At 47.4% G+C, this 13,671-nt stretch overlaps 1 protein-coding gene across 4 annotated transcripts in view; it reads left to right on the top strand.

Moving 5' to 3' along the window:
* Window positions 1-13,671, top strand: part of kif2a (kinesin family member 2A) — a 188,059-nt gene that overhangs the window by 169,550 nt on the left and 4,838 nt on the right. For all 4 annotated transcript variants that reach the window (XM_038790994.1, XM_038790996.1, XM_038790995.1 and 1 more), the window contains 2 exons: window positions 4,666-4,813; window positions 7,389-7,490. In XM_038790994.1, the coding sequence (XP_038646922.1) occupies window positions 4,666-4,813; window positions 7,389-7,490 (250 nt within the window). The remainder of the gene's footprint in view (window positions 1-4,665; window positions 4,814-7,388; window positions 7,491-13,671) is intronic.

Genomic DNA, 13,671 nt, shown 5'->3' on the forward strand with positions numbered 1-13,671 from the left:
ATGTTTATATAATTTTAACCATCAGGTATCAAAAAAAAAACAAAGTGAACAACACACCCAACCAACAACCAAACCCACCCAACCTGGCTTACATACACAATTCCCCACTAATCATTCTCTCTCTCTCTCTCTCTCTCTCTCTCTCTCTCTCTTCCCCCCCCCCCCCCCCCCCCCACACACACACTGCTGAGAGCTTAACTTATCCCAAAGAAGTCGACAAGGGCAGCACGGTGAAACAGTGGTTAGCACTGTTGCTTCACAACACCAGGGTCCCAGGTTCGATTCCCGGCTTGGGTCACTGTCTGTGCAGAGTCTGCACGTTCTCCATATGTCTGTGTGGGTTTCCTCCGGTTTCCTCCCACTAGTCCCAAAAGACGTGCTGTTAGGTCATTTGGACATTCTGAATTCTCCCTCCGTGTACCCGAAAAGATGCTGGAATGTGGCGATTAGGGGCTTTTCATAATAACCATTGCAGTGTTAATGTAAGCCTACTTGTGACAAAGATTATTATTATTAAATGGATGCCTCCTCCATGCAAACCCAACCATCGTACCCCTCAGGGCAAACTTAATCTTCTCCAGCCTGAGAAACCCAGCCATGTCACTGACCCATATCCCAGATTTCGGGGGTTCCTAGTCCTTCCATGCCAACATGATTCGTCTCCGGATACCAGGGAGGCAAAAACCAAAACATCGGCCTCTCTCTCCTCCTGGAATCCCGGGTTTTCCGACACACCAAAAATCGCCACCTCTGGACTTGGAACCACCCTTGCCTTCGGTACCTCCGACATGACATCAGCAAACCCCTGCCAGAATTTCCTACGCCTTGGACATGCCCAAAATGTATGGACATGATTTGCAGGCCTTTCCGCATACCGTGCACACCTATACTCCATCCCTTCCAAAAAAACTGCTCATCCAGGCCACAGTCATGTGCGCCCTGTGGACCTCTTAGCGTCCAACTCCCTACCGAGCTCTCCTCCCACTTTTGCTTCACTTCCCCTATTGGGGCTACCTCCCACTCCATGAGCTCTTTAGAAATTTCTGATACCTTCCCCTCCTCCACTCCCGTTTTCAACACTACCTTATCCTGTTAGCCCTGGGGAGGTTGGTGCAGAAAGGCTGAAACTTGCCTCCGCACAAAGTCCCTCACCTACAAGTAATGGAACATGTTCCCAGCGGGCAGCTCAAACTCCTCCTCCAATTCCTCCAAACACTGAAAGCACCCATCTATAAACAAATCCCCTGAACCGCTCGATCCCAGCCCGCTGCCACCCTCAATCCACCACCCAGCCCCCCGATGCAAACCAGTCGTTACCATAAATTGGTGCCCAGACCGACGCTCCTCCAACCCGATGTGCTTCCGTCACTGCCCCCACACCCTCAGGGCAGCCACTACTACCGGGCTTGTGGAATACGTGGCTGGCGAGAATGGCAAAGGCGCAGTTAACATTGCCCCTAAACCTGTGCCCCTACATGAGGCCGCCTCCCTTCCACCCCTATTCCTTATATACTGGACCATGCGAACCATCAATTATTACAAACTCTGCTACTGAAGCAAAATACTATGGATGCTGGAAATCTGAAATTAAAACACCACATGCTGGAAATACTCAGCAGGTTTCACAGCATCTGTGGGGAGAGAAACGGGTAACATTTCAGTTCTGATGGAAGACCTTTTTCTCTCCACAGCTGCTGCAGAATGATTTTCAGCATTTTCTGACTTTTTATAAATTCTACCTTAGTTTAATTGCCTGGATTCATACAAAGTACTGTTGCATGTCTTTCACCCCATCATTTATATCTCCCTCACCCACCCCTCATCCCCAATTATTTGTTGGAGTTTTAATACAAATCTATTTTTGCATGATTTATATGTAGATTTTCAGATGCGGTATAGTTTTTGACAGCAGTATTGTACTTTATCAAAATAACATGTTTGTGCATAGCTCAAAAATTAAAGCTGCAGAAACACTAGACTAGCTGACAGAAATTGCTGTTCTGTTATAGATGATAAATGCATTTGCTGATTGTTTTGAGGACTGTTTTTAAAAATCCTGGAGAGGGAACTTCAGCATTACAGTATATCTACTGGTCAAGCAGGCCAGTGATAGTTCTGTTGCATTGGTCCTTTACTGGGTGTACTTAGTTTTGGGTGTACTTAGTTGTTAACTTCAAGCTCTGATAATAGGAGTGTCGTCTTGGTCACTATTGTTTATAATTTACTTGTGGTATATTCACCATTGCAAAAAGTGAAATGGTCAATATTCTTTCATTTGCAAACAAATGTAAATGACGTGTTGGTATGTTTAGTATTGTAATTTTAGCAGCCATTTCAGATGTTTTTTAAATGTACAATTTGTTGCTGTGGTGATATCATGCTAGTATCATGACTTATGCCACATCAGCTTTTGGGATGGCATTCTGTAAATAACCTGCAATAGTTTTTAGTCATTGAGTTGTTGGAAGTTTTGTCCTGCAAGAGATTGTATCAGTTATTTGGGAGGTCCAAGATGGAACTGTTGTTCATTTATAATCAGGAAATTTAGTCTTTCAAACTCCACATAGAAGCACTAACTTCTTCATCCCTTTGGAGGAAAGTACTGTTCTTAAGAAATGGAGCTATGCATAACCCTCCCCCATCCCATTTACTGTTTAGTATTATATCCTTTTTCCCCTTTACCATAACCAGCAAGAAAAAAATATTCTTCACCAGTTTGATCCTGTTTTATTGTTGACAGTTTCTTTTTTAAGCTCCATTTTGAATTTCATATCTATTGCTTTGCCAACTTTTTTGTGCAAAGCCGTTGACATTATCTTGTATTGCACTGACCAGAGTTGTTTCCAGTCAATACTGCTTTTCCAATTTTAATTCATAAATTATTCACCTGAGTCAAATGAGCTTTGATCTGAGAGAGGCACTGCATTTCTGAATGTAATTCATTTAGAAAATTATTTTTCTTGAATCTGGCTGGTTGTTGTCTCTGGATATGGAAAATATGTGGCAGGTACAATTTTGTCTTTTAAAAAGCATTTAGACAGTTATATGGGAAAGATGGGTATAGAGGGACATGGACCAAATGTGGGCAATTGGCACTAGCTTGGTGGTAAAAATGGGCGGCACAAACAAGTTGGGTCAAAGGGCCTGTTTTCATGCTGTAAACCTATATGACTCTGTTCACAAGTGACTTGCTGTCTTTGAGGTTTAGCCATGGAACTAAAATTTGGAAGAGCTTTATTGATTGACCATTTATATTCTATTTTGCACCTTTCTTCTCTGAACTCACTAGTGGTTATTTTTCTTTCTTGGATCCCTTCCTCACTTTAATATGTCATGTTCACATGGGCTTTTGGGCCTTTAACAGTTAGTGTAGTCTGGCTGAGATATCATATTTTTTAAATTTAGAGTACCCAATTCATTTTTTCCCATTAAGGGGCAATTTAGCGTCGCCAATCCATCTATCCTGCACATCTTTTGGGTTGTGGGGTGAAACCCACACAAACATGGGGAGAATGTGCAATCTCCACACTGACAGTGTGGAGCCGGGATCGAACCTGGGACCTCGGCGCCGTGAGGCTGCAGGGCTAACCCATTGCGCCACCGTGCTGCCCCAGCTGAGATATCATTTCATCATATGTCCCCGTCCAAGTTGAGTTGAATCAGGTCATGGTGCTGTGTGTGTGTCTTCCCTGTACTTACAGTCTTTTCGGTCCATTTCACTATTTTTGCCTTTTTGGTTTCCTTTTGAAACAATGTGGAACTCAATGGCACCTATCAGAAGTTTGCACCACAACATGATTCATTAAGTGCAGCTAGATGCCTAGCTAGAGGGAATATGTTTGTCATAACACATTCATGAGGGGGTGCCAGTCTGACCTGAGATGGTATTTGGGGGGTGGGGGGGAGGGGGAGGACCAGAAGTGTTCAGCAGGTGAGGAGTCTGGAACAGTGAGAGGGTGAGTCTCTTTTCAGTCAGAGGAAAATTCTGAGATGGTAGGTTGAGGCATGGACTAATGTGGTCTGCAGTGCAACAGTTAGTGCCAGTTAATCAACATCTAAAAGTGGGGAAGATCACTTTGCAACGGTCTTGCTGGAACAATATTCAGAGATGATTTCCCTTCCCACTCCCATGAAATAATGAATATTTGTTTGTGGAAGTTAAACTTAATCCCTTGGGAGGAAAGTACTGATCTTAACAACCTTAATCTAACAAATGAAGGGAATTGTAGCTGAGGTATTTAATAACTAATGTTCTGCAGTATTAATTTCAGTATAAAGCATGCACAAGCTTAATAGCTAGTTAATGATATTATTTTAAGATGAGACTATATGCTGTATTTTTTGTTCACTTTCTAAATTTATCACTTGAATGTGACAATTTATGTGAACATTACTACAAAGTTACTCATTCTGTATGAAATGGCAGTAAAATTGAAATATAGGCCGGAATTCTCCGATCTGAGTTCACCCTGCCATCGAGAACGGAGAATTTGGCGGCCTGCCAAAACTCCATTCACTGCACCTGGGGCTGGAGAATCCCACCAGTGTGAACAGATGGAGAATTCCGACTGTGGAATCTTTATGGTGGAGAAATTATCCCTAAAAGGTGAGCTGTATTAATAATAGGCTTTCTCTTTAATTTCCACCCCCACCAAAAAATTCTAGAGTCAAAGAGTTAATTGTGGATCAGAATGGTCCAGGAGACGGGCGGGCCAATATCCTTGTACCAAATCAGCTTGATGCTTTAGAGGCACAGTGGGGACTTGGAAGCTCTCCTCAGCGAGATGATCTGAAACTCCTCTGTGAACAAAATGTGAGTTTATTCAGTTCTTTAATAGTTTTTAGATATAACTCAGTAATCAAAGCATTAAATTTTATTGAACTATCTAAAGTGTTCTAGTAATTCTAAATGTTTCTGTGTAGGTTATCAGTAAACTATAGTTTAAATAGAAATATGTGATTACTCTCGTAATATTCACAGCTCAACTTTTTAATCCACTAAAACTGTTGGTTGCCTTTAATGTTGCAAGTTTAGCACACTGGAAGTGAAGACCACCCATTTTGTTTCAAAAACGTAATTGATTTTGACATGTCACTTTTAAACAGTTGCATGTATTTAATTATGTTTTGTAACCTGTCACACTTGCTACTCCAGTTTCCATGGTGTTCATGTAATAATTTTCAATATAACTATGACACCGAGTGAGCATTTGCAACTTGCCTTTTCTCATAATTGCTCTTTGGAGAATTATACCGTAGATTTGGAGGGGTTTAATCTGATGGAGCATCTAGGTTTTATGATCAAAATGACATTTTTTATGTTTCAAAGATTTTCTTTTTTTAAATGAATGCTTAGGTTTTCCCTTACATGGCCCATGGCCCTATGGCAGGGTTGTACTGAACACATGATAAAATTAAATTAGGTCATACAGAATTGTAGGGAGTCTCACAAGTTAGTGGGATTGGATCAGATTGTTATTTTTCTGAAATTGCATTCACGTTTTTCTCCCACCCTCAATGTTCCATCCAATAGAACCAATGCTGTATGTTTTTCAGGGATGGCAGTGTTCATGATTCAAAGAGAACCTTGGTAAATGTACTTCAACACAATTCTGCATATAAATGCTCACCAGAACTTTTAGGAGTGGGATATGAAGACCCTACTTTCTAAGCCCATCACATGACTGAGTATTGTTCAACTCGATTGCTATCAAGTAACCTTCATCTGAACCTTTTTCAGGCCTCCAAATTATGCCCATGTGAGGTGGATTGTTTCAAATCAGGCCTAAGCAAGGTCTTGTACAAGAAACTATAATGTAGTTTTCATTTTATTAGCATAAAACACCTTAATATACAACTTACTTTTGCTGTATAGTCCCATGCACTGGTTGTGAAACTTTTAATTGGTCTACGAGTCGCCCTTCCACTCAACAATTTAACTTCAGAATCCCATGTACATAACACTAAATTTAAAATGACCTGCTAAATGCCAAATTTTCCTCTATCTCATCTGGAGTTATCTTTTTATTTCATCTAAGGATTTCACTTTTGCACAAACCTTTGTGTCATTACAAACTTGGGGGTAGTTCTTTAATATAGTTAATTAATATAGAAAATGGAGCATACAGCAATGGCTAAAACATTAATCCATGTGGCAGTTCTCTTGAAACAGGTGCCCATGTAGAATCATTATCATTAACCCTTTCTGCAAGGATTCAACCAATTATTTATCCAACCCAAAGACATAATTTGATGTTGCCACCATTTCAGAAATAATTTAATATTTTAAAATTGTCTTTGGACAAGAGCAAGAACCTGGCAGAGTTTCTTGTGAACGTCAGTAAACATTATTTTTCTGTGGGCTACTGTTAGGAAATTAATAAGTATAATTCACTCAGCCAAAGTCCAGGATAGTAGAATTGCAACAGGCTACAAGGGGAGAAAAATTGGACAAATGTCCTTTATGGCAGGAAAAGAAGGTACTTTGGTGTTCTTGGCTTAATTGCGAATAGAAACAATTAACTCCAACCCATCCTCCTAACCCAAGGGTGGTTAAAATCATAAATTGTTGAGCTCCAAATTCAGACTACTTTCAAATAATCTTGTACACTTTCAATACATAGACAAAATGCTTCAATTGTTAATCATTTTGATTTGCATTTGGTTGAAGAAAAAGTGTTTCTGTATGTAAACGGAAGAAATTTTATACTGCAAGTTCTTCCTTCTTTGTCGCATCCCCAGACAATGTAAGTTTACACTGTTACTGTTGAACTAACTGATTTGACTTTACAGGATCATGGTTAGTATCACACAGCACGGAAGCATGACCTTTAGTTATTGGGTTAAGGGGCTAGGATTGAAGTGAGGGCTTAAGACTCGATGGGCCGAATGGCCTCCTGCACTGTATGTTCTATGTTCTAGTGTGTTGTATCTATGGAAGCTCTTTCAAAGTGCTATTCAATTAGTTGCACTCCCCTATTCTTTCCTTACAGGCCTATAAAAGTTTCCTTCCAGCCCGATAAATGTTTTCCATTCAACTATTTATCTAATTCCTATGAAATTTAGTATTGAGTCTGCTTCAAAGTGCTTCCACCAAATATCAGGCAGTGTATTCCAGATCACAACGGTGTAAAAGAAATTCCAAATGTTGCCTTTCGTTCTTTTGCCAATTACTGTAAATCTCTATCTCTAAGGATAAATGTGTGTACATCATTGTGTTTGTAGTGTGCATATATTTGAGCTGTATATCTGACTTGCTTATAGTTGATTGGACATATCAAATCATTGCTTATGCTTAAGTGGATTTTAGTTTTATTCTCAGTTTTTAAGTGAAAGAATACATTTTTAAAACATTCGTGGCTGATTCAGCCTATTACTTGTGTTTCAAGGAGGAGGAGGTTTCCCCTCAGCTGTTCACTTTCCATGAAGCAGTGTCTCAAATGGTGGAAATGGAAGAACAGGTCGTAGAAGATCATAGAGCAATATTCCAGGTAAGAATTACATTTGTGGGATTAACTCTAGAGGAATTTTGTACAATGATGTAAATTTTTAAAGAGATCATCAGTTTTTATTTCCCATTGACCTACAGTTGCTGCCGTGCAACTTTAATGCTGGGGGGCAATTGGCTCTACCTGCTGGTGCCCCAATATTTCTACTCTGCTTGCTGGCTTGACACAATTTAATTCCTTAACGTCCTCTTAACATATCAGTTTAACCTAGCAACCAATGGAATTAAAGGTATACCACATTAAATATAAATTTGTTTGTAGGTATAGTAAGAGTTACTACAGCATGACTACCGGTTGCGGTGATGCGGAGCGAAGCCGCACGTTCGGCAGCTCCCACTATTAAAGGACTTTCGGGCCTATTTTAGGGCCCCAAACGGCGCTGTTTCGACGATTCCCGGTGGGGGAAGGTGTTTGGAGGAACATTCCCCAAAATTTATGGTGCGTACCTGGAGTGGCGCAAAGGAAAAGGTTGCAGCAGCTCCCCAGGAAAAGCGGGGGAAGAAGGACAAAATGGCGGCCAGCGGAGCACCCGAGGACTGGTGGAAGTGGGCGCAGGAGCAGCAAGCTGCTCTTCTGCGCTGTTTTGCGGAGCTGAAGGCTGAGTTGCTGGACTCCCTGAATGCGACTACCAACAAGCTGCTTGAGACCCAGACAGCCCAGGGGTGGTCATTCAGGAGTTGCAGCGGCAGGCCGCTGAGCGGGAGGAGGAGGCCGTGGTCCTCATGGGGAAGGTGGAGTTGCACGAGGCACTTCACAAAAAGTGGCAGGACCGCTTGGCGGAGCTGGACTTTCGCATGAGGCAAAAGAATTTGAGGATCCTGGGCCTGGCGGAGGGGTCGGACCTTCCGTCGTATGTTATGTGACCACGATGCTGAGCTCGTTGATGGGAGCGGGGTCCTTCCATTTGCACCTGGAGCTTGAGGGAGCCCACAGAGTGCTGGCCAGGAGGCCCAAGCCGAATGAACCCCCGCGGGCAGTGCCGGTGCGGTTCCACCGATTCAGTGACCGGGAGTGTGTGCTGCGCTGGGCCAAGAAAGAGAGGAGCAGCAAGTGGGAGAATTCGGTAGTGCGAATCTACCAGGACTGGAGTGCGGAGGTGGCTAAGCGGCGGGCCGGGTTTAACCGGATGAAGGCGGTGCTGCATGCCAAGCAGGTCAGATTTGGAATGCTGCAGCCTGCGCGTCTGTGGGTGACATATAAGGACCGGCACCACTACTTCGAGTCCCCGGAGAAGCTGGACTCGAACTAGGGTCTGGGGGCTGCGGGGTCCGGTACACTACGGTCGTTGCTGTTTTTGTTGTCGCTGTTTTTGTAATTTTGACATGTGTTTTCTATGCTGGTTTTTGCTCTGTTTCCGGGTGGGTCTGTTGGGTATGGTTTTGTGTTATGTGGGGATTGTTGGGGGTTTGTTTTTTATTTTCTCTTCTGTACGGGGCTGGGGGATGGGGTGGAGCTGGAATATGGGGAGCCGCGTCAGACGGGTGGGGTGGGGCAGTGTGAAAGCGCAGGCTTTCCTCTGGTTTCCCGCGCTGCGGGGCAGGGGGTTGGAGCTGGCGGTGGGGGCGTGGCCTCTACTGGTTTTTTTTCCCGCGCTGAAGCGGTGCCAAGGAGGTGTGGCGGGATGGGGGGATGACCCCATGTCGGGAGGGGCCGGGTTTTGGCGGGAGTTGCCAGGGTCAGCAGAAGTCAGCTGACTCACAGAAGTACCATGGAGGGTGCGTCGCGGCTAGGAGGGGTCCTAGACTGGGGGGGGGGGGGGGGGGGGGGGGGATACCGGGTTGCTGCTGGAAGGACCAGGAGAGAGCTGGTGTGGGCCGGGGGGGCGGCGGGTAGAGGGGAGGCGGTATCGTCATGGGGGATGGGTCGGGCAGGGTGTGCTGGCCTGGGGCGAGCAGTCGATGAGCTATGGCTAGTCGGCGGGGGAGGGGGGCGGGGTGCCCTCTGATCCGGCTGGTCACCTGGAACGTGAGGGGGCTGAATGGGCCGGTTAAGAGGGCTCGGATATTTTCTCATTTGAAGGGGCTGAAGGCGGACGTGGCTATGCTCCAGGAGACCCACTTGAAGGTGGCGGACCAGGTTCGTCTGAGGAAGGGGTGGGTGGGGCAGGTTTTCCATTCCGGATTGGATGCGAAGAACCGGGGGGGTGGCGATTCTGGTGGGAAAGAGGGTAGGGTTTGAGGCATCTGAGGTGGTGGCGGACAAGGAGGGCAGATATATTATGGTGACGGGTAGGCTGCAGGGAGAGAAGGTGGTGTTGGTTAATGTGTATGCCCTGAATTGGGATGATGCTGGCTTTACGAGGCGCATATTGGGCCGCATTCCGGACCTGGAGGCAGGGGGCCTGATCATGGGGGGAGACTTTAACACAGTGATGGATCCCCCACTGGACCAGTCCAGTTCAAGGACGGGTAGGAGGCCGGCGGCAGCCAAGATGCTGAGGGGGTTTATGGACCAGATGGGAGGGGTGGATCCCTGGAGGTTTGGGAGGCCGAGGGCGCGGGAGTATTCCTTTTTCTCCCATGTGCATAGGGTCTACTCCCGAATATATTTTTTCGTCCTGAGCAGGGGATTGATCCCGAAGGTGCAGGATGCCGTGTATTCGGCCATAGCAATTTCAGACCATGCTCCGCACTGGTTCGATCTGGAGATGGGGGAGGCGCGGGACCAGCGCCCGCTGTGGCGCCTGGATGTGGGGATGTTGGCTGATGAGGAGGTGTGTAGGAGGGTCCGGGGGAGTATTGAGGGGTATCTTGAGACCAACGACACGGGGGAGGTCCAGGTGGGGATGATCTGGGAGGCTCTGAAAGCAGTGATCCGGGGGGAGCTGATTTCCATCCGGGCCCATAGGGAAAGCAGGGAGAGGGAGAGACTGGTGGGGGAGCTCCTAGACGTGGATAGGAGGTACGCGGAGGCCCCGGAGGAGGGGTTGCTGGGGGAACGGCGTAGTTTGCAGGCCAAGTTCGACTTGTTGACCACCAGAAAGGCGGAGACACAGTGGAGGAGGGCGCAAGGCACGGTATATGAGTATGGGGAGAAGGCGAGCAGGATGTTGGCGCATCAGCTCCGCAGGCGAGATGCGGCTAGGGAAATTGGTGGAGTGACGGATAAGGGTAGGAATGTGGTGCAGAAGGGGGCAGAGGTGAACGGGGTCTTTAGGGACTTTTACGAGGAACTGTACCGGTCGGAGCCACCGGTGCGGGATGGGGGGATGGAGAGCTTCATGAACAGGCTACGCTTCCCAAAGGTGCAAGAGGAGCTGGTGGAGGGGCTGGGGGCGTCGATAAGAGTTGGAGGAGCTAGTCAGGGGGATTGGTCAAATGCAGTCAGGTAAGGTACCGGGGCCGGATGGGTTCCCGGTGGAATTTTATAAAAAGTATGCGGATCTGGTGGGCCCCCTGTTGGTGCGAGCCTTCAATGAGGCATGGGAGGGGGGGGCTTTGCCCCCGACGATGTCACGGGCGCTGATCTCTCTGATCCTGAAGCGGGATAAGGACCCCTTGCAGTGTGGATCATACAGGCCAATCTCGCTCCTCAATGTTGATGCTAAGTTGCTGGCGAAGATCCTGGCCACCAGGATAGAGGACTGTGCCAGGGGTGATACACGAGGATCAGACAGGATTTGTCAAGGGAAGACAGCTTAACACGAATGTGCGGAGATTGTTAAATGTTATTATGATGCCGGCGGTGGAGGGGGAGGCGGAGATAGTGGTGGCGCTGGATATAGAGAAGGCGTTTGATAGAGTTGAGTGGGGGTACCTGTGGGAGGTGCTGGAGCGGTTCGGATTTGGGATGGGGTTCGTCAAATGGGTGAGGTTGCTCTACGAGGCCCCGATGGCAAGTGTGGTTACCAATGGAAGGAGATCAGAGTACTTCAGGCTCTACCGTGGGACCAGGCAGGGGTGCCCCCTGTCCCCCTTGCTTTTTGCACTGGCAATAGAACCTCTGGCTTTGGCGCTGAGGGAGTCGGGGAGGTGGAGGGGCCTGGTGCGAGGTGGGGAAGAACATAGGGTATCGCTGTATGCGGACGACCTGCTGTTGTATGTGGCGGACCCAGAGGGGGGAATGCGGGGGGTGATGGAGCTGTTGGCTGAGTTTGGGAGCTTCTCGGGCTATAAGTTAAATCTGGGCAAGAGTGAGGTATTTGTAGTACACCCGGGTGATCAGGAGGAGGGAATTGGGAGGCTCCCGTTTAAGAGGGCAGTGAAGAGCTTCAGATACCTGGGGGTGCAGGTGGCCAGGCGTTGGGGGACTCTCCATAAGCTTAATTTTACCAGGCTGGTGGAGCAGATGGAGGAGGAATTCAAAAGGTGGGACATGGTGCCGCTATCGCTGGCGGGTAGAGTGCAGTCCGTCAAAATGACGGTTCTCCCGAGGTTCTTGTTCCTTTTTCAGTGTTTGCCCATCTTTATCCCTAGGGCCTTTTTTAGGAGGGTGACTAGCAGCATCATTAGCTTTGTTTGGGCGCATGGGACCCCGAGGGTGAAGAGGGTCTTCTTGGAGCGGGGTAGAGATGGTGGGGGGGCTGGCGTTACCCAATCTCTCGGGGTATTATTGGGCGGCCAATGTGTCGATGGTGCGTAAGTGGGTGATGGAGGGAGAGGGGGCAGCATGGAAACGGTTGGAGATGGTGTCTTGTGGAGGCACAAGCCTGAGGGCCCTGGTAACGGCGCCATGGCCGCTCCCTCCTACGAGGTATACCATGAGTCCGGTGGCGGCGGCTACCCTCAAGATTTGGGGGCAGTGGAGGCGACATGGGGGGAAGTGGGGGGCTCGATGGAGGCTCCATTAAGGGGGAACCATCGGTTCGTCCCGGGGAAAATTGATGGGGAGGTTCCAGGGTTGACACAGAGCTGGCATCAGACAGCTGAGGGACCTGTTCATGGATGGGAGGTTTGCGAGCTTGGGGGAGTTGGAGGAGAAATTTGGGCTCCCCTCGGGGAACATGTTCAGGTATCTGCAGGCAAAGGCGTTTGCTAGGCGGCAGGTAGAGGGATTCCCTTTGCTTCCCGCGAGGGGGGTGAGTGACAGAGTGCTTTCGGGGGTCTGGGTCGGGGATGGGAAGATATCTGATAACTACAAGGTAATGCAGGAGGTGGAGGAGGCGTCAGTAGAGGAGCTAAAGGCTAAGTGGGAGGGGGAACTGGGGGAACAGATCAAAGATGGGACATGGGCTGATGCCCTGGAGAGGGTTAATTCTTCCTCCTCATGTGCGCGGCTTAGCCTCATCCAATTCAAGGTGCTGCACCGGGCCCATATGTCCGGGACTAGGATGAGTAGGTTCTTTGGGGGCGAAGACAGATGTGTCAGGTGTTCGGGGAGCCCAGTGAACCATGCCCATATGTTCTGGGCATGCCCGGCACTGGAGGAGTTCTGGAAGGGGGTGTCGAGGGTGGTGGGATCCAGGGTCAAGCCAGGCTGGGGACTCGCGATTTTTGGGGTTGGGGTAGAGCCGGGAGTGCAGGAGGCGAAAGAGGCCGGTGTTCTGGCCTTTGCGTCCCTAGTAGCCCAGCGGAGGATCTTGCTACAGTGGAAGGAGGCGAGACCCCCAAGCGTGGAGACCTGGATCAATGACATGGCGGGTTTTATTAAGCTAGAGAAGGTCAAATTTCCCTGAGAGGATCTGTACAAGGGTTCTTTAGGCGGTGGCAACCTTTCCTCGACTTTCTGGCTCAGCGATAGGGTACTGGGTCAGCAGCAGCAGCAACCCGGGGGGGGGGGGGGGGGGGGAACGATGACTATGTTTACTTACTTAATTTTAATTTATTCTTAAGTTCTCTTGTTGTTCACTGGGTTTGGGGGGGGTGGGATACATGCGTTGATACGGACTTGGGGGTGGTACAGTTATTATGGTGTTTTATTGTTGCTTTTCACTGTTTGATGTTATATTTTCTGTAAAACATTTCAATAAAAATTATTTTTTTTAAAAAGGAGTTACTACAGTATAACTCAATTCGGGTCAAATTGTATTTGTATCTAATCGTGGCACCATAAACAATGCAGGTTCAACAGAAGATCACAGTGGGAGAAATAATCTCAGTCAATACTTCCAAAAACAAATTTATTTAATGATTGCATGGGCTGCTTTTAAACAGTCAAAATTTTGTACACATACAAAACTCGCTGCCACTTCCAAAATGGACAAAATCTATAATGAACAATATAA

The sequence above is a fragment of the Scyliorhinus canicula genome, chromosome 3 (assembly GCF_902713615.1).
Source record: "Scyliorhinus canicula chromosome 3, sScyCan1.1, whole genome shotgun sequence".
In the NCBI taxonomy this organism is placed as follows: domain Eukaryota; kingdom Metazoa; phylum Chordata; class Chondrichthyes; order Carcharhiniformes; family Scyliorhinidae; genus Scyliorhinus; species Scyliorhinus canicula.